The 23,446-nt window shown below is 37.0% G+C and overlaps 1 protein-coding gene across 7 annotated transcripts; it reads left to right on the plus strand.

Annotated features, from left to right (window-relative positions):
* Nucleotides 1–4,224: 4,224 nt before the first annotated feature.
* Nucleotides 4,225–22,226, plus strand: LOC107654983 (ribosome-binding protein 1-like). Of its 7 annotated transcripts, none has more exons than XM_016442359.1 (30): nt 4,231–4,288; nt 5,935–6,732; nt 6,787–7,477; nt 10,048–10,202; nt 10,336–10,458; nt 10,877–11,029; nt 11,356–11,474; nt 11,701–11,854; nt 13,000–13,138; nt 13,415–13,542; nt 13,660–13,694; nt 13,930–13,984; nt 14,118–14,155; nt 14,250–14,331; nt 14,425–14,462; nt 14,567–14,642; nt 14,760–14,800; nt 14,926–15,013; nt 15,472–15,564; nt 16,098–16,190; nt 16,309–16,398; nt 16,483–16,575; nt 16,836–16,907; nt 18,470–18,565; nt 18,798–18,881; nt 19,026–19,112; nt 19,754–19,837; nt 19,920–20,015; nt 21,505–21,648; nt 21,736–22,226. In XM_016442359.1, the coding sequence occupies exons 2-30, from the start codon at nt 5,953–5,955 to the stop codon at nt 21,772–21,774; spliced, it is 3,966 nt and encodes a 1,321-aa protein (XP_016297845.1). In that variant the 5' UTR covers nt 4,231–4,288; nt 5,935–5,952; the 3' UTR covers nt 21,775–22,226. The 7 variants fall into 7 exon arrangements, with proteins under 7 accessions (XP_016297843.1, XP_016297845.1, XP_016297847.1 ...); XM_016442361.1 differs by having other exon boundaries at nt 5,935–6,377; nt 6,678–7,477; XM_016442357.1 differs by having other exon boundaries at nt 4,225–4,289; nt 5,951–7,477.
* Nucleotides 22,227–23,446: the final 1,220 nt, after the last annotated feature.

Consider the following 23,446-nt stretch of genomic DNA (forward strand, 5'->3'; position numbering starts at 1 on the left):
ATTTCACAATGGGCGGGGCTACCCAACAAGACTACAAAAGGGACAAAACTCATAATGAGCATGCAAACTGACAGAAAATTTTGCTGTAACCCAGACTGTATGAACAGTTAGAAACTCAGGTGCTGAAAGTGCTCTGAAGTACTCCACGATATTCTCTAAAGTCAGTGAGAGCATCTGCTCTGATTCCCCTGTGTTCAGTCCCTTGAGTGGTTAGATAAGACCGTGCTCTTGGCACTGCTTGGTCTGCTTCAGGGTGTTCAATCCAGGTAAATATTAGATACAAGTAAAGGTGTAAATAAATCATTAAATACATAAATAAATGAGTGAATGAAAATGGACCTGAAACACTCAATTACTTTATAACTAACATTATAAATGGACCTAAGGAAAATGTGATGAAAATCCATTACTCAGCACAAAAACAACAGGAAGCAACTTGGCTCTGACAGAAATTTGGATATCTATGATTCTCAGAAATGTATAGTCCTTTTATATACTGTACCTTCACCAAGCAGACCAGTTTGTCCACTTCTCTTGATAAAGTTGGAGAAGCAGTTTTGTTTGCTCTACAGACATCAAACATTGCAGTAACAGCTGAGTATCCACCATGCAGTCATTTATAGGTTATATAATGTTCTGGACTCCATCTGTGCTCTAGACTAGAGAACAATGCAAAAGACTTTAAAATGACGTGCTGTTTGTACTGTATTTTTTGTGTAATTGCAAAAGCATTTTTAGAATATTTATTATATTTTTGTTTCTAGCTTGATTTTTAAAGTGAACGCATTTAATATGAACAAAGGTAACATTTATTATTCTTTTGCATTTACGTCCATGTGCTAATTACAACCATTAGGGTTAGACAATAACAAGCAATGAATGAAAAATTGCAAATAGTCCTTTGACAATACTTTTCTAGACCATGCACTACTGTAACTCTGACTTGCTCACTCACTTAGCAAACAGACCACGCTGACTTGACCTCGAATGGCTTACCGATAAATCCACGAGTCAGCAGTAAATCCAACAGTTTCATGCCAGTTTTTCTAGCATTTACATACATATGGGACCTGTTGTAAAACTCAAGACTATTATGAAGCAAATACATTTTGTGGGCACTGTTTTTTATCCTGAGGGTGAATAAACATTTGAAAATATTGAATTAGGATATGTTTGGACATGTTGTTTTGATTTTTAAAGAAAATGTATGTAACTTGTATATCACACAATATAAATTTGGCAAATGTGTTTTACATGTGCAGGTTCAACAGTCTTGGATTATGCAACTACAAAGAAGATGAAGTCTGAATAATGCAGTAGTGCATACTATTGTCACCTATCGAAGAATATTCTGTGCTTATATAGAAATGTAAACTGCAAAGAAAAAACAACAGACAAGACATTTCAACTGGAAAGTAATTAAATGAAAGCATGTTACTTGTGTTACAAGTTACTTGTGTTTCTTAGGAGAGGCAAGAAGGTGTGGAGTGACGCACTAAAATTGCTTTACTTTGTGTTTCTTTCAACACCCTCTTATTCAATTTGATTCTGTGAGTACTATTACACCATGCTAATACACAATAAACAAATGAATGTGGAATGTGTGCGTCCACTCCTTTAAAGTAAACTTTAGTATGAGTCCTCACAGTTCTTAAAATCTGCTTTGAAGTGTACAGTGATGTATGTTTGACTTCTACAAAGCATGATATGTTTTGAAGCCTCATTCATCATTATTAAAGTTATAATTAAATTATATAATTTGTAACATTTAAATGTTTAAATATTTAAAAAACTTTCCTACTGATGGTCTAGTGCGCTATGGAAACCACACCCGCTGCTAAACAAATTAATGTTACACCACACACCTAACACAACACAACACAACACAACACAACCACACCAAAGAATAACCTTTCAAAATTAAATTAAGATTTTTGTTTATGTTCAATATATGTTCATCTATGTTCAATAAACAGCTCCATAACTGAGTGACATGGTATAAGCTTAAGGTAATTAAAGATAAAGAATATAAATACTGACTTGTCTTATATTGATTTGTAAAGGACATTAGCAATAAATAATTCACACCTTCATTTACACATTACTTTTAAAACAGTCTTTGCCCACAGTCACAGCATATTAAACAGTTTTAAACAACCTTTAAAGCAACCTTTTAAACAATCACTCATAAGACTGATATAAATGGTAGTTAATGACTCTGAAAACAGTTTCCTTAAAGCTGGATTTTCTTTTGTATAAATGTTCACAGCAAGGTATTGTTTCTTATTTTCTTATTTTTCGAGGCATCTAATCCGTTAAATATGGAATTATTATCCATTAAAAGTTATTTTCATGTGAAACAAATGGTGGAAATTAAAGGCTGTATTTTAAATTAATATTTAAACTAACTGTGTTTTGTATTTTTAAATAAAATTTAATTGAGTCATAATATATTTGAAATAATTGTCTGTGTTACTATACATATATGTGTGTGTGTGTGTGTGTGTGTGTGTGTGTGTGTGTGTGTTTTCATTTACATACATATGGGACCTGTTGTAAAACTCAAGACTATTATGAAGCAAATACATTTTGTGGGCACTGTTTTTTATCCTGAGGGTGAATAAACATTTGAAAATATTGAATTAGGATATGTTTGGACATGTTGTTTTGATTTTTAAAGAAAATGTATGTAACTTGTATATCACACAATATAAATTTGGCAAATGTGTTTTACATGTGCAGGTTCAACAGTCTTGGATTATGCAACTACAAAGAAGATGAAGTCTGAATAATGCAGTAGTGCATACTATTGTCACCTATCGAAGAATATTCTGTGCTTATATAGAAATGTAAACTGCAAAGAAAAAACAACAGACAAGACATTTCAACTGGAAAGTAATTAAATGAAAGCATGTTACTTGTGTTACAAGTTACTTGTGTTTCTTAGGAGAGGCAAGAAGGTGTGGAGTGACGCACTAAAATTGCTTTACTTTGTGTTTCTTTCAACACCCTCTTATTCAATTTGATTCTGTGAGTACTATTACACCATGCTAATACACAATAAACAAATGAATGTGGAATGTGTGCGTCCACTCCTTTAAAGTAAACTTTAGTATGAGTCCTCACAGTTCTTAAAATCTGCTTTGAAGTGTACAGTGATGTATGTTTGACTTCTACAAAGCATGATATGTTTTGAAGCCTCATTCATCATTATTAAAGTTATAATTAAATTATATAATTTGTAACATTTAAATGTTTAAATATTTAAAAAACTTTCCTACTGATGGTCTAGTGCGCTATGGAAACCACACCCGCTGCTAAACAAATTAATGTTACACCACACACCTAACACAACACAACACAACACAACACAACCACACCAAAGAATAACCTTTCAAAATTAAATTAAGATTTTTGTTTATGTTCAATATATGTTCATCTATGTTCAATAAACAGCTCCATAACTGAGTGACATGGTATAAGCTTAAGGTAATTAAAGATAAAGAATATAAATACTGACTTGTCTTATATTGATTTGTAAAGGACATTAGCAATAAATAATTCACACCTTCATTTACACATTACTTTTAAAACAGTCTTTGCCCACAGTCACAGCATATTAAACAGTTTTAAACAACCTTTAAAGCAACCTTTTAAACAATCACTCATAAGACTGATATAAATGGTAGTTAATGACTCTGAAAACAGTTTCCTTAAAGCTGGATTTTCTTTTGTATAAATGTTCACAGCAAGGTATTGTTTCTTATTTTCTTATTTTTCGAGGCATCTAATCCGTTAAATATGGAATTATTATCCATTAAAAGTTATTTTCATGTGAAACAAATGGTGGAAATTAAAGGCTGTATTTTAAATTAATATTTAAACTAACTGTGTTTTGTATTTTTAAATAAAATTTAATTGAGTCATAATATATTTGAAATAATTGTCTGTGTTACTATACATATATGTGTGTGTGTGTGTGTGTGTGTGTGTGTGTGTGTGTGTGTGTTTGGTAGTCGATTGAAATCTGTGAGAAAAACTACAACTCCCATTAAAATAAAAAGACCAGCCTTCTTTTACGACAACAAAATTCTATTGGTTCGCATCTGTTTGACTGACTCCACTCTAGCCAATCAGCTGTCTTCAGGATGAAGGGAATGTGGACCACTGACCGGCGTAATGCCAGCGCGAGAAAGTGCCACGACTCCACACAGACTCCTCAGAATAATCACTTCTGCTTAAACTCTTCCTGGAGTGATTCATCCAACGGAAATCTGCCGCGAGAAAAGGTGAGCTATTTAAAGCTTTTGTTATGGTGTTATTCATTATAATCTTAAAAGATTTTTAGTAGCTATTAGCAGTAAACGTTGATTTCTCCCGTTTATTTACTCCCTCTTTAACTAGCTCATAAGCCCAGTGGGTCGAAGACATCTTATTGTAGGTACGAAGCGAATAGCATGACTATAATAAGTGGCTTCACAATTTGGTTCGAGTGATGCTCTGTTGTAGGCACACAGTTAACGTTAACTCCAGCTTTTCCTTTATGAGCTAGCAAAGAAAACTGTATATTAAATAACACATTTCGGCTCTAACAGCTTTAATGTCTGTGAGAATTATCCGAAATTTGTTTAAACATAATTTTGATAGATCATTCATACTTCAAGAATAGCTGTAGGGTTCACAAACTCTCAGCCTTGATTTCTTATTGTATGTTCATTGAACAGCAACATCATGAATAGGTGTCAAATGAGAATATGGAATATGGAACAAATCCTGTTTCATCTAATATGAATCAGCCTTTTAATTCAGTTTCATAGCAAATGTTGAATCTCCCCGTAATTTCCTATTGGCTCTTTAAATGGCTCCCAGTAAAGTCATTGCAAATGAACCATATAATAACTATTATTAATGATTATTTCTTATAACATTTAAATATGTAAGACAGAAATAAATGTACAACATAAATACAGTCTGTCACATTTTACAGGCACAATCATTGAAATTTCAGAGAAAAAATCCCCCCGCCCTCATTTTCTCCTGTTTGCGCATTTCACTATAAATGAGCAAGTCTATAAGTGGATATCAAGGTATAAACATAATGCAAATAATCTTACAGTATATTTTTTAATCTAATATTGATTATGCTTTTTCATTCATTTAAGTTTCCTGTATAATCTAATCTAATAATTAATTGGCACCCAACCAAGTCATTATATATTACAACACAAGAAAACATAGGCTATGGAAAATAGAGCAGTCTATGCGCAAATCTGTTTACCCAAAAACTTAGCATTCCAATGTACATGCTACCGATGGCCACTAAACCTCTATTGTGCTCTGAAAGTTGTCTAGATTGTTCTTGCTTCTGGGATATGTCAAGTTCACAGCTTTTTTTGCAACACATTTGTGCTTTGGTGCACATTTGAAGTGTGAGATTGGCATGAGTCCCATGGAAGCAGCAGAGTATAGAAATTTGCAGACAGCAGCACATGGTGGAATGGAAAACTCTCTTACATAACTCCTTTTTAAAAAAACAGAGTGTTTGCATATTGTAGGGAAGCAGCTTTTCGTCAAAGTTTTTGTAGTAGAAGTTGAGGGTAGCACACTTGGACATCTATACTTGTTTTTTTTTTTTGGTTGCATGGACCTCTTCTACCAAATGCAGTGTTTGCATATTGTATGGAAGAAGCTTTTCTTCAGGTCAACATTCAAAAGCCAACTTAGTATAATGTCCTTGCTTGGTGTAACATTTTAACTAGTACAGCGATAAATATGTTTGATAAAGATAATCTGAAGGTTAGAGGGACTTACGTTACTGGAAGCTTTAACTGCCTTAATATGGAGCTTTAAAATGTATGGAATATATTATGTTTGAATATACAAATATTATTGACATAAGTATACCAAACCTTACACTTTTTTTCTTTTTAATCCGAACGCAAACTAGCAGTCATGGACATCTACGATCCTCAGACCCTTGGAATTGTGGTGTTTGGTGGCTTCATGGTGTTCTCAGCCATTGGGATTGCTCTGGTCTCAACATTTTCCATGAAGGAGACCTCATATGAAGAAGCTATAGCCAAGCAGCTGAAGGAGCAGGGGAAGACCCTATCCAGCCAACGGTCGGACAAGAAGAAAAAGGACAAGGCAGCTGAGAAAAAAAATCGTGCTAAGAAAAAGGAAGATAAGCCCAACGGGAAGCTCCTGGAGTCAGAGGCCACCCCTGAGGTTACAGAAGTGCCAGCTGAGCCCAGTCCTCCAACTCCTCCAGCCCCAGAACAAGTTTCTACACCAGTACCTAAACAAGAGGCCACAGCTCAGAAGTCTCCTCAACCCACCCCTTCTCAGAAGCCCACTCCACCTGCCCCAGCTCAGAAATCTGCTGCACCTATCCAAAAGTCTACTCCAGCACCTCCTGCCCAGAAATCCTCTCCAACTCCCTCTGCCCAGAAATCTGCTTCACCTCCTCCTACCCAGAAATCTTCACCAGCCCCAGCCCAAAAGTCCGCTCCAGCTGCCCCTGCACAGAAATCCGCTTCACCTACCCCCGCTCAGAAGTCTGCTTCAGATGCCCAGAAAGCAGCTCCACCTGCCCCAGACCCGAAAGCCGCCCCACCAGCCCCTGCACAAAAATCTGCTCCACCGGCCCCCGCACAAAAATCTACTCAAACTCAAAAGGCTGCTCCAACTGCCCCAACACAAAAATCCTCTCAACCTGCCCCATCCCAAAAGGCTGCTCCAACTGCTTCAACACAGAAATCTTCTCAGCCTGCCCAAACCCAAAAGGCTGCTCCAACTGCCCCAACACAGAAATCTTCTCAGCCTGCCCAAACCCAAAAGGCTGCTTCAACACAGAAATCTTCTCAGCCTGCCCAAACCCAAAATTATGTTCCAACTGCCCCAACGCAGAAATCTTCTCAGCCTGCCCAAACCCAAAAGGCTGCTTCAACACAGAAATCTTCTCAGCCTGCCCAAACCCAAAATGATGTTCCAACTGCCCCAACACAGAAATCTTCTCAGCCTGCCCCACCCCAAAGGTCTGCTTCAAATGCCCCGACCCAGAAAGCTGCCTCACCTGCCCCAGCCCAGAAAGTCACTCCACCAGCCCCAGTGCAGAAATCCTCTCCACCCGACCGAAAACCCAGTCCACCTGCCCCGGCCCCGGCCCCTTCCCAAAAAGCTTCTGCAGGTCCTACCCCTCCTGCTTCCCGTCCTGCTCCCGAAGATGCTCCGCCTGCCCCATCTCCTAAGGAAAAGAGGAAGAAGAAAGCCAAAGCAGAGCCTGTTTCTGCTGAGATTCAGCCCAAATCTGTAGCTCCATTGGAGATGGTGACCAAAAAGGTTCCCGTCATGGCAGTGCCTCCAGTGGGTACTCCGAAAGCTGTCTCAGCAACTGCTGTGCCGGCCAAAGCAGAAGAGCCCAAACAGGATGCTCCAGCCAAGAAGAAAGGAGGTTCCAAGAAGAAGTCAGAGACAGGTATGCTATTATCTCCACAAAATCACCTATATTAAGTGGTCAGATTATTACTAGGCGGGCTGCACAGACCTAAAGGAAGTGGAGGAGGCTGCCCCTTCCTGTTTCTCTTTGCAACTGTACATTTTTAGACATTTCTCTTAATTGGCATAATAATTAACAATAATATTATTATTAATAAAAGTAGCTTTCAGTGGTAGTCAGTAGGATGCACTAAGGTATCATCAAACCTCAGGAGTCATAGTTTGTCTATTACTCTGTTTCCTATTCCTCCTCCTTGTCTTTCTTTTGCTACATTGAAGGACTAACAGGTGCTGCTGAAAATGAATGCTTACATTACAGTCTTCATAGGCACTAGACTGCAGCTAAAAAATGACTCTCTAATGCTTTAACCTAGTGATTATATTAGGTTAACATTAATTTTGAAGGATTTGCCATTTTTTCATATTCATATTTGTCTGATCCATGACAAATGATTTTTGTATGTGCTCTGCAAACATGGAGTTTGAATTTGAGTGCCAATGTTTTCCTTTCATTCCCACATTCTCTGTTTGTACATCTTTAATATCTTTATTACATATTAATAAAGATTAATATTGAAAATATTTCTTTTCTTTTATGTTTATAGATACTTAATGTTACATGTAATTATTATGTATTTATTATATGTTGTATTTATATTTATTATTATATATATAGTATTTATATTTATACTTTTATTTATTTATTTATTTTGTAATTGTACATTATCAGGAGAATGCAGTTTAATTTTTCTGAAGTGTAGCAGATGCTAATGTTAGACCTGTAATTTTTAAAAAAGCCAGTCCAAATGAATATATTCAATCCAGGTATGTCTTAAATGAAGTATGGCCTCAGTGTGCAATAACAGGATACTTCTGATTGGTTTGCCAGACCCTTAAATACACAGAGATAAAATTGTTTTAGCTAGACCACACAGATGACATCTACATGTAATAAACCTCCAAGTGGAGCCTGGAAAACCTGAAAATATGGTATATGTGAAGTGGCTGACTCGTAAGTTTATATACGTATACGTGTCACTTCCTGATGTCAGTCATCTCGTTCAGAGTACCGTCTGGATTGTTTCTTCTGACAAATAGCGCTGATGTGCTCTATTTCCTTTGTGGGCGGGGTGTTGGAATTGCACTACTCCTTATTTGCTGATGTTGGCTCTGATTGGTTGCAGAGAGCACCGAGTGGGTTTCTGTCTGAAGTGCTACTCACAGGGGATTGGAGGCAGTGAGCTGCATTCTTCTGCTCTTGTGCTGGTTTTCATGCACGTGTGTGTGCTAGTTCACAGGCTCTTAAGCACATAGTTTGAGTTTCATTTAATAACAGTTTCACATTCTGCCTTGCCCTTGATTTCTTATGATGTTATGCATAATTTTGACTTCACTTTATTCTCTGTGCCTTTCTTTCTCGCTTTTTTGCTCACTGTGTCAACTAGAGATGTGAAAAACTACATATTGTCAAAATCGACTAGTCACAACACAAAATAGAGCAATACCACTAAAAAAATCTAGATAAATCGCTCAACCTAACGCTTTAGTTAATTTATTGCTAGAATAGTCAACCTTTCAGTGTTGTTATCAAGTAAAACTAATAATAAAATTTTTTTATGTAAATTAAAATAAAATATAAAAAAACAATTTTAGTTAGCTAACATGTTAAGTTGTAGTAAAATTACTAAAAGTAGAAATGCAATAGATTTACCAAAACTAAATAGAGAAAAACTAATAAAAATTACTAACCAAATCACTAGAACTTAAAGTAAAAAATAAATCAAAATGTACATTTTTTTTAATGTATAAATACTTTAATCTATTAAATGATAATAAAATAACTCTGGTCATGTCTCATTACTACTGTAGGTATTTTTTTTTATGTGGTCAAACATTTCTTTCTCAGACTCTTTTGAACTCCTTTTATGCATGCACACAGAGTCAGTCCTTATGAATTTTCCACTTGCTTGTGATGAGGTATTGCTCTGCTTTGGCCATGGGAAAAAGCAGAGAGTTTGTGGCAGCACACAGGTGCGTTTCCATGCACCCAGAATTCCACTCCTCTTCACGAAGCACAGCCCTCTTGGCCCTGTTCAAACAATACTTTTGCCTCTGCTGCTCCATGAAAGTGCATACACACACCTCTGTACAAGCTTTCAGTTAACTGTATTGTACACGTTATTCTCTGGAAGCTGCACTTGTTTTGGTCTGTATGTTTTATTTTATGACTCTGCTGTTCTCAACATGTTTGATTGGATGCTGTAGATCTTTGTGTGGGTGTTTAGGGAATGTTTAGGAGTGTAATAAAATGATTTGGAGAATTCACTCATAAACACAATTCGTTTAGTTTAGTGGACACCCTGCTGCGACCAGAGACGGTTTTGCCACAGAGCACTTCTTAGCTTTCTGATTTAGCGTCTCTCAAATACAGAATGACACTGGCACTCCAAAAGGATGTAACTGTGTTTTCTGAGTGGATAGCAGTTTTCTATCTTTTTTTCTTGGGCATAACCTTAATAAATGTTCTGTTTTTTGTTTCTTTCTCTCTAGCGGTGGCTGCAGACCCTGCGGACAGTCCACTGTACTTGCCCTACAAGGCCCTGCTTTCCACGGTAAGGATTACGGTGTTCACTGAAGGAGAGGCCCAGCAGCTCATTGAGATTCTGTCTGATAAGGCTGGCATTGTTCAGGACACATGGCACAAGGTATGGGCAACTTCCTAAAATCTTTTTGTATGTCTTGTTTTATATTGTTAAATGAGTGTTCTTTCACTTTCTATCACTTTATTTAAACTCAACCAAGCAGTTTGACTAAACAGAGTTTTATGCATGTTTATAGGCCACACAGAAGAGTGATCCAGTAGTTGTGCTGAAGAAACAGCTGGAAGAACGAGACAAGCAGCTGGCAGCCGAGCAGGAGGACTCAGCAGCTGTTAAAAGCCGACTGAGGGATTTGACTAAAGTGAGGCCTGAAACACTCATGGCAGTCTAAAAAATAATCACATACAAATTAGGAAAAGTTTGATATGTGCACACGCATTAAGCCTTATATGGACTCTAATAGGGGAAAACTGCCCAGTCTCTTGATTAAATATTTTGCTTTGGTCTGATGGTGATAGTGCCAAGGTTTAAACCTACACTACCATTCAAAAGTTCGGGGTTGGTAATATTGAAAACAATAATTACTTTTGATCAGTTAATGAGTCCTAGTTGAATATAAAGTAATAAATTCTTTCAAGCAAAAAAAAAACTTTTTGAATGGTTGTCTACAAATTTTTTTACCAGCTCTACACAACCCTTCAACTAGAAGCCACAAGTATTTTGATGGCCTGTTTTCATGCCAGATCATGACCTGCATATGATTTATGTTTGTTGTATAGGAGCTCTCTGTGGAGAAGTCAAAGGTGGCGTCTGTAGAGACCAGGCTGAGCTCTCAGCTGAGTAAACGAGAGCAGGACATTATCGCGCTGCAAGCACGCATGCAGGCCAGTTATCAAGACCACCTTGCTGAGACTCAGCAACTTAATGCTAAAGTGAGATTCTCTGCTGTACACTTGCATGGTAGCAAGACTCTCTAAAAAGTCACGTGATTACAAGGACATCTAGCAAAATATTTATTTAGTAGGACTAAAAAACCATGGTTAATCTCAAATTATGAAGTGACCAAACTATTTTTCTTCCAAATGATGCATTTATTTGTTATACATTGTAACATAGATGAAAGTATTCTCATTAACGTTAGGTATAAGTGAATGCATTAAATTTAACAGGATTAGATGCTTTTAATTAATCACATTAGTGGGCTTTGGCAGCCCTAATATTTACGTGACGTGCCTAAGCCCTTTCTGCTCCTCCTTAGATCTTGGCTCTCCAGGACCAGCTGGAGAAAGGCCCTAATGCTCAGCTGGCCCGTTTACAGCAGGAGAACTCTATCCTCAGAGATGCGCTTAACCAAGCCACCAGTCAGATGGAGAGCAAGTATGAACCTACAGCTCCTGCCAAACCCAATAATCACAATAGTGACAAACATTGCTTTATATCAGAGACACCTGGATGATCAAAACTTTTGACCAATAAGATTGCAACAGTAGTATCCAAGCAGCCGTAAAAATGTCTTCATGTGGGTTGTTGATGATTGCCACTGGTTATGATGACAACTACACTGTGTTGTCCAGAATGGTAATTTTTTTTTTTTATCCATTAGACAAAATGCTGAATTGGCCAAACTGCATCAGGACTGCATTCGACTGAATAAGGAGCTGGTGGAGAAGAACGAAGCCTTGCAGGCTGACGAACAGCTCAGGAAAAATCTGGAATCTAAAGCTGCCTTGGCTGAGAAACAACTGATCCAGCTGCAGGTCAGATACTCACCCTTCTTTGCACCACAGACACCAATCATTCCTGTTGTTTAGTTTGCTGAGTTGTAGTTAGTTTTGTGATGCCTCTTATGAAAGAGTTCAAAATGCCACTCTAATTCTTATAAAACATCGCCCAGCATAAGCACCAGCCTCATTAGAGCTTTCTGCTACCTCTCGCTGGGCTGTTTAGCCACATCCGCAGGTAGACAAACTTGGTTTCTTGCAATCAGTGTGTGTATTTAAGAAGCTTGACTAGGCTTGCTGGTAAAGTTGAGGCTTTGACCCCCCAGTGCTGGTGCCTCTACTAATGGGATTGTTCACATGCTGGCAGAACATTTGATTGCCAGTTTGATCACTCAGCAGTGCTCTGTGGTTTGGAACATGGCCCACACTAGAGAGAAGCGCTTCTTCGAGCGATCTGGAATGTGAGCCTGCCTGAGCAGTACAGTTTCAGGCAGAAGTATCTGATTATTCATACTGGAAACACAGATAAAACGTCTCTTCGCTAATCCTCTGCTACAAACCAAAGACGCTGAATAAAAAGCAGCCTTGTGTTGAAGTGTGTCCTGAGCCCATTTTAAGCATCTAGACGGTGCACTGGCTTAGGAGAGACATGGGTAATGTCTGGAGAGTGTGAGTCAGTGATCTAAATAGATTTTTTTTGTGTAGAGCAACCTTATGAGAAGTCTTATTTTTTGTAAGGTTTTGATATAATCTCTGAGTAATCGAACACGAAGAGATTCAATGTTCCTATGTTATGTTAGTTCCCTGTTAGAAATTAGTCTAAAACATTAGGACATAAAATAAATTTAATTTACGTTGCCTCCCTCCAAAAAAAGTTAAACTGTTTGAATGTTGTTTATCATATCTGAACACAAAATTGTGGCTACTGTTTTTAGGTGTTTAAAAATTTTAGGTGGTTATGGTCCATTGTGTTCATCCAAAGCGACTTAGATTGCATTCAAGGTACACGTTTTATCAGTTCTTGCTTTCCCTAGGTATCGAACCTATGACCTTGGTGTTGCTAGCACTGTACTCTACTGTTTATGAGATATCACCTATTTGGTTCATAAAGACTCCGAATTTAGTGGCGTTGTGCGGCCAAATCTGAATTGTTTTCTGTTTTCATGCTTTGTCCCCTGCAGGCGAACTGGGTGAGCAGTGAACAGGCCCTGCAGAAGCGTCTGGAGGAAGTGAGTGAGGAGCTCAGACTGACCCAGAGCAGCAGAAACAGCCTTCAGACACAGCTTGAACAAGCTCAGAAAGACACCACTGCTCTAGCAGGTCAGTACCCACTTGGTTCTTAAGCAAGGATGCACTCTGTAGAACCACAAGATTCAGTCTGCTTTAAAAACATTTCTTTATAACTGAAAAAGTTGGTTAGATCTGAGCTGCAAATCAGGCCAGGTATAATGCTTGCAGTACCCACAATGTGTCCTCTAACAAAACGCTTAACATCAGGTTTCTTGTGTACTATATGTCGCTTTGGACAAAAGCATTAGCGAAGTTATGAATTAGTAATTAGAAATATGAGTTCTCTTCGTCACTGCAATGTTTCAGAGGCTCAAGCTCGTGTGGCCAGTATGGAGGCGGAAATGAAAGAGCGGACTGGACAGTCGGAGAGTCTGCAGAGCCAGCTGAAACTGCTGGAGGCGAGCCAAAACAAAGAACAGAACCACAATTCAGAGGTGACATTCTGCTTTCTGAGATGTGTCAAATTGAATAAATGGGTTCAAGTTTGTTAAACATTATGTAAATTATGAAATATATGGTTGTGAGGTCATTTGCATGTGTAATATTTACAGGCTTCGATGGCTGAACTGGAGCAAGCAAAGAGTAGGTAAGATAAAAGGCCATATTTGCTTGAGACGCAAAAATTGTGTAAGTTGATAAGACTTGTTTTCAGATGATGATGAAATGTTTATTTGTTCTCCAGTGACAAATTTTCTTGTTTTTTGCATAACAGTCATACAATTTTAGTACAATTAAACAAAAAAAAAATGCATCAATAAATGTATCAGCTTTACAGCTAACATTTGTTGGACATGAATTCACATTGATTGTTTAATCTCTAGCCTGAAGGAGAAAGAAGAGGAACTGATCCAACTCAAAAACATCATCGCCAATCAGGTGAAGCCGAACATACTGCTTTTTAGACATTTTCAGCTCATTTTAGTATTTCATTAGTAACTTTGACTTTTAATGTGTAAAGCATGTGATTTGTTGTGCTACCTTATTTGAACCAATCACATGTCCTCTTCAGGTGGATAACACAACAAAGGTGCAGCAGTTGCAGCACAGGTACAATAAGGATGTTTTCTGATGCTTCATTAATACATTTCAGTAGTTGATTTGAATGATTTAAATGTTTTTGATCTTTTCCTTTGAATTGAAGCATTAAAGAAAAGGATGACCAAATAGCAACTCTCCAGGGAGAGCTCCAACAGGTTAAAGAAAAAAGTTCAGACCTCACCAGAGTAAGTTTATCATATGCAAACCCTCACACTTCAAACAATCGTTCAATTTAGACTTAACCATTAATCCCATTTTTTAATTATTATTATTTCTAGCTTGAAAACACAGAAATGCTGGAACAGCTTCAAAACAGGTATGCGTCATTTGTGATGCAAACAACAGCTTCAAATTCATGTGTTTTTCTCATTCTCTTATTAAGATTTAATGCCATATGCTCTCTTCTTCCTGTTTCTGTAGTTTGAAAGAAAGAGAGTCTCGGGTGGCTCTGTTTGAAGAAGAGATGAAGCAGTGTAAAGAACAGTATGACACTAAAGTAAGTGAGACTTCACTGTTATTCTATATTAGTATGTTTGACTTTTAAAGCTAAAGTGCATCATTTGTTAATTTAAAACAACGCACCATTTTCTAATAATGCACCCTTCATTTACAGCTGGCAGACAGCACAGCCAAGCTGGAGTCACTACATAAAAGGTACATATTCAGTCTTACTGAAGGCCACTGCATGTATATGCTCCTGTCAGCCACCCACATTAACACCATTCTGTGATAAGTGTCTTCCTCCACAAAAGCCAAGTGGCTTTTATAATGTTTTTCAGTGTCACTGAAAAAGAGAGCCTAGTGACATCACTACAACAGGAAGTGCAGCAGCTCAAGGAACTAAATCAGTCACAAGGCAAGAGTTGCGTAAGTAGCGAACTGAGACAACTGTGGACGTGCTTGTCATTATCTTACATGTACACAGTGATTCATAAAACATGCGTAGGCACACATTTTATCTCATGTCAGCTGGGTATATGGTCTTGCAGTACAAAGCAGAATGTTGTAGTGTTCTTCCATTTCTATTTCAGGACTTTTAAAGAACCATATATAGGTTTTTCTGTGTGTGTAAAAATGGTGACAGATAAAAGAAGTGTTAAGGGTCATCATTTTACTCAACAGTTTTTAGTTTTAAAGAAACCTCAAATCATTTATGTTTCATGTTAATCCACTATTTATTCCAGTGTCTCCGCTTTTAACTAAGACAGAAGATTAAAAATTTTTTTTGTTGAATTTCTGTGCTTAGAGTTGCATTTTTGTTGGTTTTAGAGGTGTTAATGTGAATATTGCGTTCAGCTGTCACTGAGCATATAATGTTGTTACAGGAAAGTTTGGAGGACATGCTGAAATCTGTCCAGGCTGAGACCAAAGAAGTTCTTCATTCTCTTTTCCCACACTTCAACATAGAGACAACGCAGGTGTCTAGGATTTCAGTTTTCTTGTGGTTTCATTTCTCAGTTTTGTTTTTGGATCCACTTGTAATATTGGTGTGTTTTGGAAAAGCAAAAACGCATAACATCAGTCCCTCTATACATACAGTATCATTCAAAAGTTTGTTCACCAAGGCTGCATTTCTTTGATCAAAATTACAGTAAAAACTGTAATAATGTGAAATAGATTACAATTTAAAATAACTGTTTTCTATATTAATATTTTTACAATTTTAATGTATTCCTGTGATGGCAAAGCTGAATTTTCAGTATGCATTACTCCAGTCTTCAGTGTCACATGATCCTTCAGTTCATTCTAATATGATGATTTTGGTGCTCAATAAATGTTTTATTTATATTTTTTTAATCAATTTTGTATATAAAAAAAATAATCTAAATCAAAAAATCTTATATAAAAAAAAATCGTAGTGACCCCCCAACCTCTGAATGGTAGCATACTTGATACACTTGATACACTTTGAATGCTAGCTAATCCTGAGTCTCTCATTCTCTTTCTTCAGACCAATTGGCTGCAAGACTTTGCTGTGAAAGCACAAGAGATGTTAAATCAAAAGCAACAGAGCCAAGAATCCCAGCAAAGCACAGAGATGGTGGTAAGTGTACTGTGGTTTGTGGTCTTGTGCGATAATCATCTTAATGTGGCTCTTTGTTGTCCCCTACTGGGGATGTAAGGCATATTTGTAGTTACTACAATGCTGTTTTTATTATTAGGAGATAATGGGGAAACTACAGACAGCCCAGGAGAGTCAGTGCACATTACAGTCTGAGTGTGAACAGTACAGGAGCGTACTGGCTGAGACGGTGAGATTATACACCAAGAATCTGTTTCAGCAAAGCCTTAATGAGAATGTGATCGAGCCGGATTTGTTTCCTGATGTTGTTTAGGAGGGGATGCTGAAAACACTTCAGAAGAGTGTAGAGGAGGAGGAGAAAGTGTGGAAGACCCAGATAATAGAGTCAGAGGAGAAACTGAGAATGGTAGGGTTTATTCACTGTATTAACACACACACATATAAATCTGCAGACATAGTGTAAGTACTATAATAATGAAGAAGACTTTATTCATTTTTCTTTGATTATAGAAAATATATATTTTGGTTATGATTTTGTTATCCAAGTGTTATGGAAAACGCTCATAATATTTCAGGGGGAATTTGGAGGGTCATACCACCTCCAAGTGAAAGCGAGTGTGAGAGTTTGTCTGTCATTTTATGTTTTCAATCTGTCATTTTATGTAGGCACTCAAAAAGGTGCAGGAATTAGAAGAGACAACAGAGAGCTTGAGAGAGGAGAACCAGAGAACCCAACAGGTACAGATTTCACCTGTGGAAATGAGTTTTTGTACAGCAGGACACTATAGGAATACAAAAGATGAGTGTTACAGAGTGCAAAAATGTGTCAGGCTCTATAAATAAATCATAAACTGAAAAATCCAGTGACTAAGAAAATAAAGTATTATTAATATATTAAATATTTCATATTAGGACTCAACTAATGCATTCTCATTTATTATTGATTTACATTCAAATTACTTTTTCTCCACTGAGCAAATTTAACCATTTATATGCAAGGTCTTCGTGGGTCCTTAAAAACTCAAATTTAAGGTCGTAAAAGTCTTTAAAAGTCCCTTATTTCAGTTATCAAATTTTACACTTGATAACTGAAATAAGGGAATTGTGACACAGCCTTTTAAATGTTATGTTAAGTTATGATTTAATTAAATGTGAGTAGCAAATTTACTGGCATTTAATTCATTGTAGACTCCTGTAGCTTTCCTCCAGGCCAAAACGTCACAGAAAGGAAAGACTAAGGAATTTTTTAACAGATTCAGTATGTAGGTTATCCTGGTAGATTTTCCACAATTTGTTTATTGTCTGGTGTATGCTACCTTAGAAGTTTGAACCCAAGTGTACAGTGGTGTGTGAACTTTTTTGCCCCCTTCCTGTTTTTTTTTTTTTTTTTTGGATTTTTGTCACACTTGAATGATTCAGATCATCAAACAAATTTTAATATTACACAAAGATAACCCGAGTAAATACAAAATGCAGTTTTGAAATAATGATTTCATTTATTAAGGGAAAAAAGCTGTCCAAACCTGCCTGGCACTACGTGAAAAAGTAATTGCCCTGCAGTTCTTTAGATGTTGTTCTGGGTTCTTTTATGACCTCCTGGATGAGTCGTCATTACTTGGAGTAATTTTGGTAGGCAGGCTGCTCCTGGGAAGGTTCACCACTGTTTCAAGTTTTCTCCATTTGTGAATAATGGCTCTGATCGTGGTTCACTGGAGTCCTAAAGCCTTAGAAATGGCTTTATAACCTTTTCCAGACTGATACATGTCAACTAGTTTGTTTCTCATCTGTTTTTGAATTTCTTTAGATCGCAACATGATGTGTTGCTCTTTTAAGCATGCTTCACTTTGTCAGACAGGTTCTATTTAAGTGATTTCTTGATTCAACAGGTCTGGCAGTAATCGGGCCTAGGTATGGCTAGTGAAATTTAACTCGGCTTTCTAAAATAATGTGGTTAATCACAGTTCTTTCATGATTTAACAGGAGGGGGCAATTAATTTTTCACGTAGGGCCAGGTAGGTTTGGACAGCTTTTTTTCCTTAATAAATGAAATCATCATTTAAAAACTGCATTTTGTATTTAATTGCATTATCTTTGTGTAATATTAAAATTTGTTTGATGATCTGAATCTTTTAAGTGTGACAAATATGCAAAACCTTTAAAAAACAGGAAGGGGGCAAAAACCTTTTCACGGCACTGTATATAAAGAAGTACATTTTAATGGCACTCAATATTCCTCATTTTCTCACCTGAAATTGTCATTCAATCTGTATTCTGTATCTATCTATTTTCCCCCCGTGCAGCTGGAAGAGAAAGTGATGTTGCTCGAGGCCCAATTTGAGAAACAGCTCCAGTCAGTGTCCACTGACAGCCAGAGTCAATCTGAAGAGATAACACACGTGAGTGCACACTCCTGCCTAAAGGCTTATTCACTAAAACACAATATGAGGTACAAAAGCAAAACAAAGCCATATTAGTCAGTCATTCAGTGCATTTTATTTGATTTATTTTTTTTTTTTATAATGGTTTTGCCTGTGTAAAGAGGTTGTTTTAACATCTGACATGGTTGTGAAAAGATCTTGAGATCTAGTCCTGCTCTGCCACTTAACAGTTCATTTTGTTTGTTTTCAGTTGAAGCAAGTTTTAGCAGAATCAGAAAGACAGCTGAGTGCGGCCCAGAAGGAGATACAGACGCAGAGGGAGGAGCTTTCACAGGTTGGTTTCTCTTGAAGTCCGAAGCATTTGCTACAGGTTTACACCTACTATTCTTTTTTTACCCACAATCATGTGCCAAACAGGAGATTTTGCCAAGGAAATTAAACAAAGTTGGTTTTGTTGAGTGACAGCCTTTATTTCCAGGTCGGGCAGCAACTGAGTGACGTGACAAAGCGAGCTCAGGGAGTGGCAGAGAACGGGCAGCCTGAGGCGGAGGAGTGTCAGGTTAGGGTGCGACACAGAAAAGCACCCTGCACCTCACTTGGCAGTTTTAGATAGATTTTTCAGTACTAACTATGGCTGTTTCTCAAAACCTATCAATGCCTATAGAATAAGTTTTCCAAAAATGGTTGACTGGAATACTGCTTACATTGCTGATTATGTTATGAGACAGTCTGTATGCCAAAATATCCATAGAAAAGTTGTCAAATTTATTTACATAGTGCATTTCACTCTACACATTGAGATGATTTTACCCTGTACAAGAGGCTATGTTTATGTGCCATATGTTATTCTCCCTATCCAGTTCTGCCAATGAGGGGATGTTTTACTCATAATACTAACCATTCATATTTCAGCATTTTGTTTTAGCAGCTTCTGTTAACCCAGGCGCCTGTTTTCATCTCTGAATATCTGCGCTCGGGTTCTATCCGTCACTTACCTTTTTTAACCACTAACATTTGTACAACACAAACTCGTACTTCTTTGAAGATCCTACTATTTTTGTATGATTTTATGCTTGTTTTCACTCTCATTTTCTGGATGCATTGTGCACTAATGCAGCTCTTGTGTTGGCTGGCATGGAAAGGTTTGCAGTAGTTCATGGATTAGCAATAACCTATCTACTTGGGTGGTATTGTTGGTTTGGTCAGGTCCAGGCTCAGCTGGAGCAGACGCTGGAAAAACTGCAAGGTGAACAGGCTCTAAACCAGCAGCTCTCTGCAGAAGTGGAGCAGGTACAGTGGTGTTCAAGATCTTGTTTCGTCTAGATTTCTAAAAACATGTTATTCATTAAACGCATTATTCCATCCTTTATAGGCTCAGGAAGCCCTCAAAAAACAGCTTCAGAGCCATCTAGAACAGATGAAGTCAGCTGGAGACGCTGCAGCCATGGAGGATGTTGTTCAGCTGAAGGTATTTTTGAACTTTGAAAAGCTGATAACCAGTATAATGTGTGTTTTCTCCTTTTTTTTTCTTCTTTTAAGCTGCTAAGAAAGCACTTCAGCTGGGAATGACAATGTCAAATACCAATGAATCCAGTTATAAATTAAAGATCTAATCATTGGTTTTGGTTTGAAAATAGAAATGTCCAAACTGTATTTACAAGATGTAGAACTGGTCACACAAGACTTGCCCGTGTGTATTTATTGAAAGGAGAAGAATTGCCTTTTCATGCTTTTTGTAGGTGTTCCTTGACTGTTAAAGTGGTACTGTGGAAATGTTTTTCTCAAAGTAAATGAGTGGATATTTTTAAAAAACATTTCTCTAGAGAAAATATTAGAACTTTTATCAAATATCAGTTTGAAAGATTGTATATTATTTTATGTATGTATTTATTTATCAATTTATTTATGTAATGTCTTGTTAAAGGGATAGTTCACCAAAAAATGAAAATTCTGTCATTAATTACTCACCCTCATGTTGTTCCAAACCTGTAAGACCTCCATTCATCTTCGGAACACAAATTAAGATATTTTTGATGGAATCTAAAAGCTGTCTGACTGAATTTTACGAAGCTACGAGAATACTTTTTGTGTGCAAAAGAAAACTAAAATAACGATTTTATTCAACAATGTAAACAACGTATGCTATTCTGTGTCAGCTGCGTCATGCGGATACGTTGTCTACATTGCTCTTTTATCTGAACGTAAACAACATATCCACATGACGCAGCTGACACAGAATAGCATATGTTGTTTACGTTCAGTAGATACTCTCCAAAATGGCGCCAGGGTGACGCGGAGGAGACAAATTGTTGAATAAAGTCGTTATTTTTGTTTTCTTTGTGCAGAAAAACTATTCTCGTAGCTTCGTAAAATTACGGTTGAACTCCTGATGTCACATGGATTATTTTACCGATGTCCTTGCTACGTTTCTGGACGTTGATCGTGGTAGTACCCTTGCTGTCAATGGGAGGGTCAGAGAGCTCATGGGAATGATGCATCAAAAATATCTTAATTTGTGTTCCGAAGATGAACGGAGGTCTTACGGGTTTGAAACGACATGAGGGTGAGTAATTAATGACAGAATTTTCATTTTTTGGTGAACTAACCCTTTAAATTGTGTACAGTTCACTTGGGTATTATTATTAAAACTTTGTAAATCTTATTATTCTTGAGTTTGCTTTTGATAGAAGGAAAGAAGAGAAAAAGTGTCAAATCACTCAGAAATTATGCAATGATTAAGCACTTTTAAATTTAAACTGAAGATCTTATGTAGTTGTTATTGTAATAAGTTTATTTTTATGTATTTTATTTACCTTATTACATGGCAATAAAAAATTAGCACTTTTATTTATGACTTTGTCCATGCATACTGGAAGAGCTTTATCTAAAATGTTTCTTGTTTAACTGTTAGAAGTGAGTTTCTATGTAAATCCCTAATGCTCATGACTTTGTTTTAGGAGTGTCTAGAGAAGGAGCGAAAGATGACCAAAGATTTGGGCCAGGCAGCCACCAAACTCCAACAACTGCTAAGAAACAGTCAGGACCAACTTTCCAAAGAGAAAGAGCAAGTCAGGACCCTGCAGGATCAACTGCGAGAAGAGGTACAAATATCATACAAATTAATAAAAGTGTATAGGACAAATAGCTGCATGCCTGTGTTAACGTTGTTTATGTTCTTTGTTTTTCAGGAGGGTGATGGAGAGCTGAAGCAAGGCACTTCTGTTTGAGGTGTAAAACAAAACAAATTGCCAAAAATTGCCTTAAGATGACCAACATTTTTCTTCCCTTTTTTGTCGTACTATAGTCTTGGGAGAAATTGTTTGAAGACTTTTGGAGAAATCTAACTCATGCAAACATTTTATGTCGGAGATGTGCTGGAACTATTTTCACTTCACATTCCATCTGAAACCTTCTGGCTATGTCAGAAAATATTCCTCAAATGCCTTATATATATATATTCTTAGTGTTCCCGCACCTCTCCTCCTGATGTCAGTGTTAAAAGGGAAACCGCATGTACGTTATGCGTACATTAACTAGTGCAATTAATTTCTTGTAAGTGAATAAGTATGCATAATTGTATTGGTACATGGGTACAGCATTTGGAATGCCCTCTCTGTAGCTGGCTTCAACACCATTATAGTAAGTTCGATAATAAATAATAAATGGCAACATAGCTTTATTTTACTGTCATGTTTCTTTCTTTTTTTATGTAAAGAAATAGTTCAACCAAAAATGAAAATTTGCTGAAAATTTACTCACCCTCAGGCCATCCAAGATGTAGATAAGTTTTTTTCTTCATCAGAACAGATTTGGAGAAATTTAGCAGTATATCGCTTGTTCACTAATTGATCCTCTGCACTGAATGTGTGATGTAAGAATGAGAGACCAAATAGCTGGTATAAATGAATTCGTTGTTTTAACTTAAACCATTGCTTCTGGCCAAAACACCAGTCAATCCATAATAATGCTTCCTCCAGTAAAAAAAAGTCCATCCTCTGATGTCTCTGCAGAGGACCCATTGGTGAGCAAGTGATGTAATGCTAAATTTCTTCAAATCTGTTCCGATGAAGAAACAAACTAATTTACATCTTGAATGACCTGAGGGTGAGTAAATATCCATTTTGGGTGAACTATTCTTTTAAAATTCATCCTATTTTGTTATCCGAGTTTGAAAAGACCAGGTTGTCTTTTTAATAGCATTTAGTTATGAACTTAAGAAGGAATGTTGGATTATGCTAGAAACTTTGACAAAAAATCTGGATTTGGGTATAGTTTTTTTTTTTCTTCCTCATATCAATATTAAATAGAACCATTGTTTAAAAAAAATGTTTGTTTTGGCATAGGTGCATATAGAGTAGATTTAGAATTAGAAAATACATAAACATTTCATAATACCTAACATGGCCATAATGTTTTGGTATCTTTTGTACAATTCCAAGTTAATTAAAGGCACAATATGTAATTTTCGCCACTGGAGGGCGCGTTTTCAAAATAAACAAATAGACAAAGGCGTAGTTTGATGTAGAGACCTGCGCTCCCGCAAGATTCTGTCCCGCTCCCGCAGAAATATATCTTATCTGGTCCCGCTCCCACCCGCGACATTCATGTTTTGTCCCGCTCCCGCCCGCAAAAGCCCGCATAAAAGTAATCTATATAGATTTTTTTTCAGTACATCGAAGAAATTTACATAAAATGGTTCTGTAATATCTCTTAAGCGCCACAGCATACCAGCATAAACGCTCCAGATAAAATATTTGTTATTTAGGCTAAGCATCAACATTAAACCACTGTTATTTTTAACAGAAAAGCAAGCATGGGCTGCTGCGTGTATGGTTTGGCATAGCAGAATGCGAGCAGCACTTCCTTTATTATCACTAAAAGCTGACATCTCAGTTAATC

The sequence above is a fragment of the Sinocyclocheilus anshuiensis genome, unplaced genomic scaffold, assembly GCF_001515605.1.
Source record: "Sinocyclocheilus anshuiensis isolate Anshui unplaced genomic scaffold, SAMN03320099.WGS_v1.1 scaffold487, whole genome shotgun sequence".
Taxonomy (NCBI): Eukaryota; Metazoa; Chordata; class Actinopteri; order Cypriniformes; family Cyprinidae; genus Sinocyclocheilus; species Sinocyclocheilus anshuiensis.

What these genes read in the sequence shown, in the direction of transcription:
- LOC107654983 (XM_016442357.1), top strand. Translation starts at nt 5,953, where the DNA reads ATGGACATCTACGATCCTCAGACCCTTGGAATTGTGGTGTTTGGTGGC. An exon ending in AACAGAACCACAATTCAGAG is followed by an intron (nt 13,543 to 13,659) that starts GTGACATTCTGC and finishes TAATATTTACAG; the next exon opens with GCTTCGATGGCTGAACTGGA. An exon ending in AGGATCAACTGCGAGAAGAG is followed by an intron (nt 21,649 to 21,735) that starts GTACAAATATCA and finishes TTTGTTTTTCAG; the next exon opens with GAGGGTGATGGAGAGCTGAA.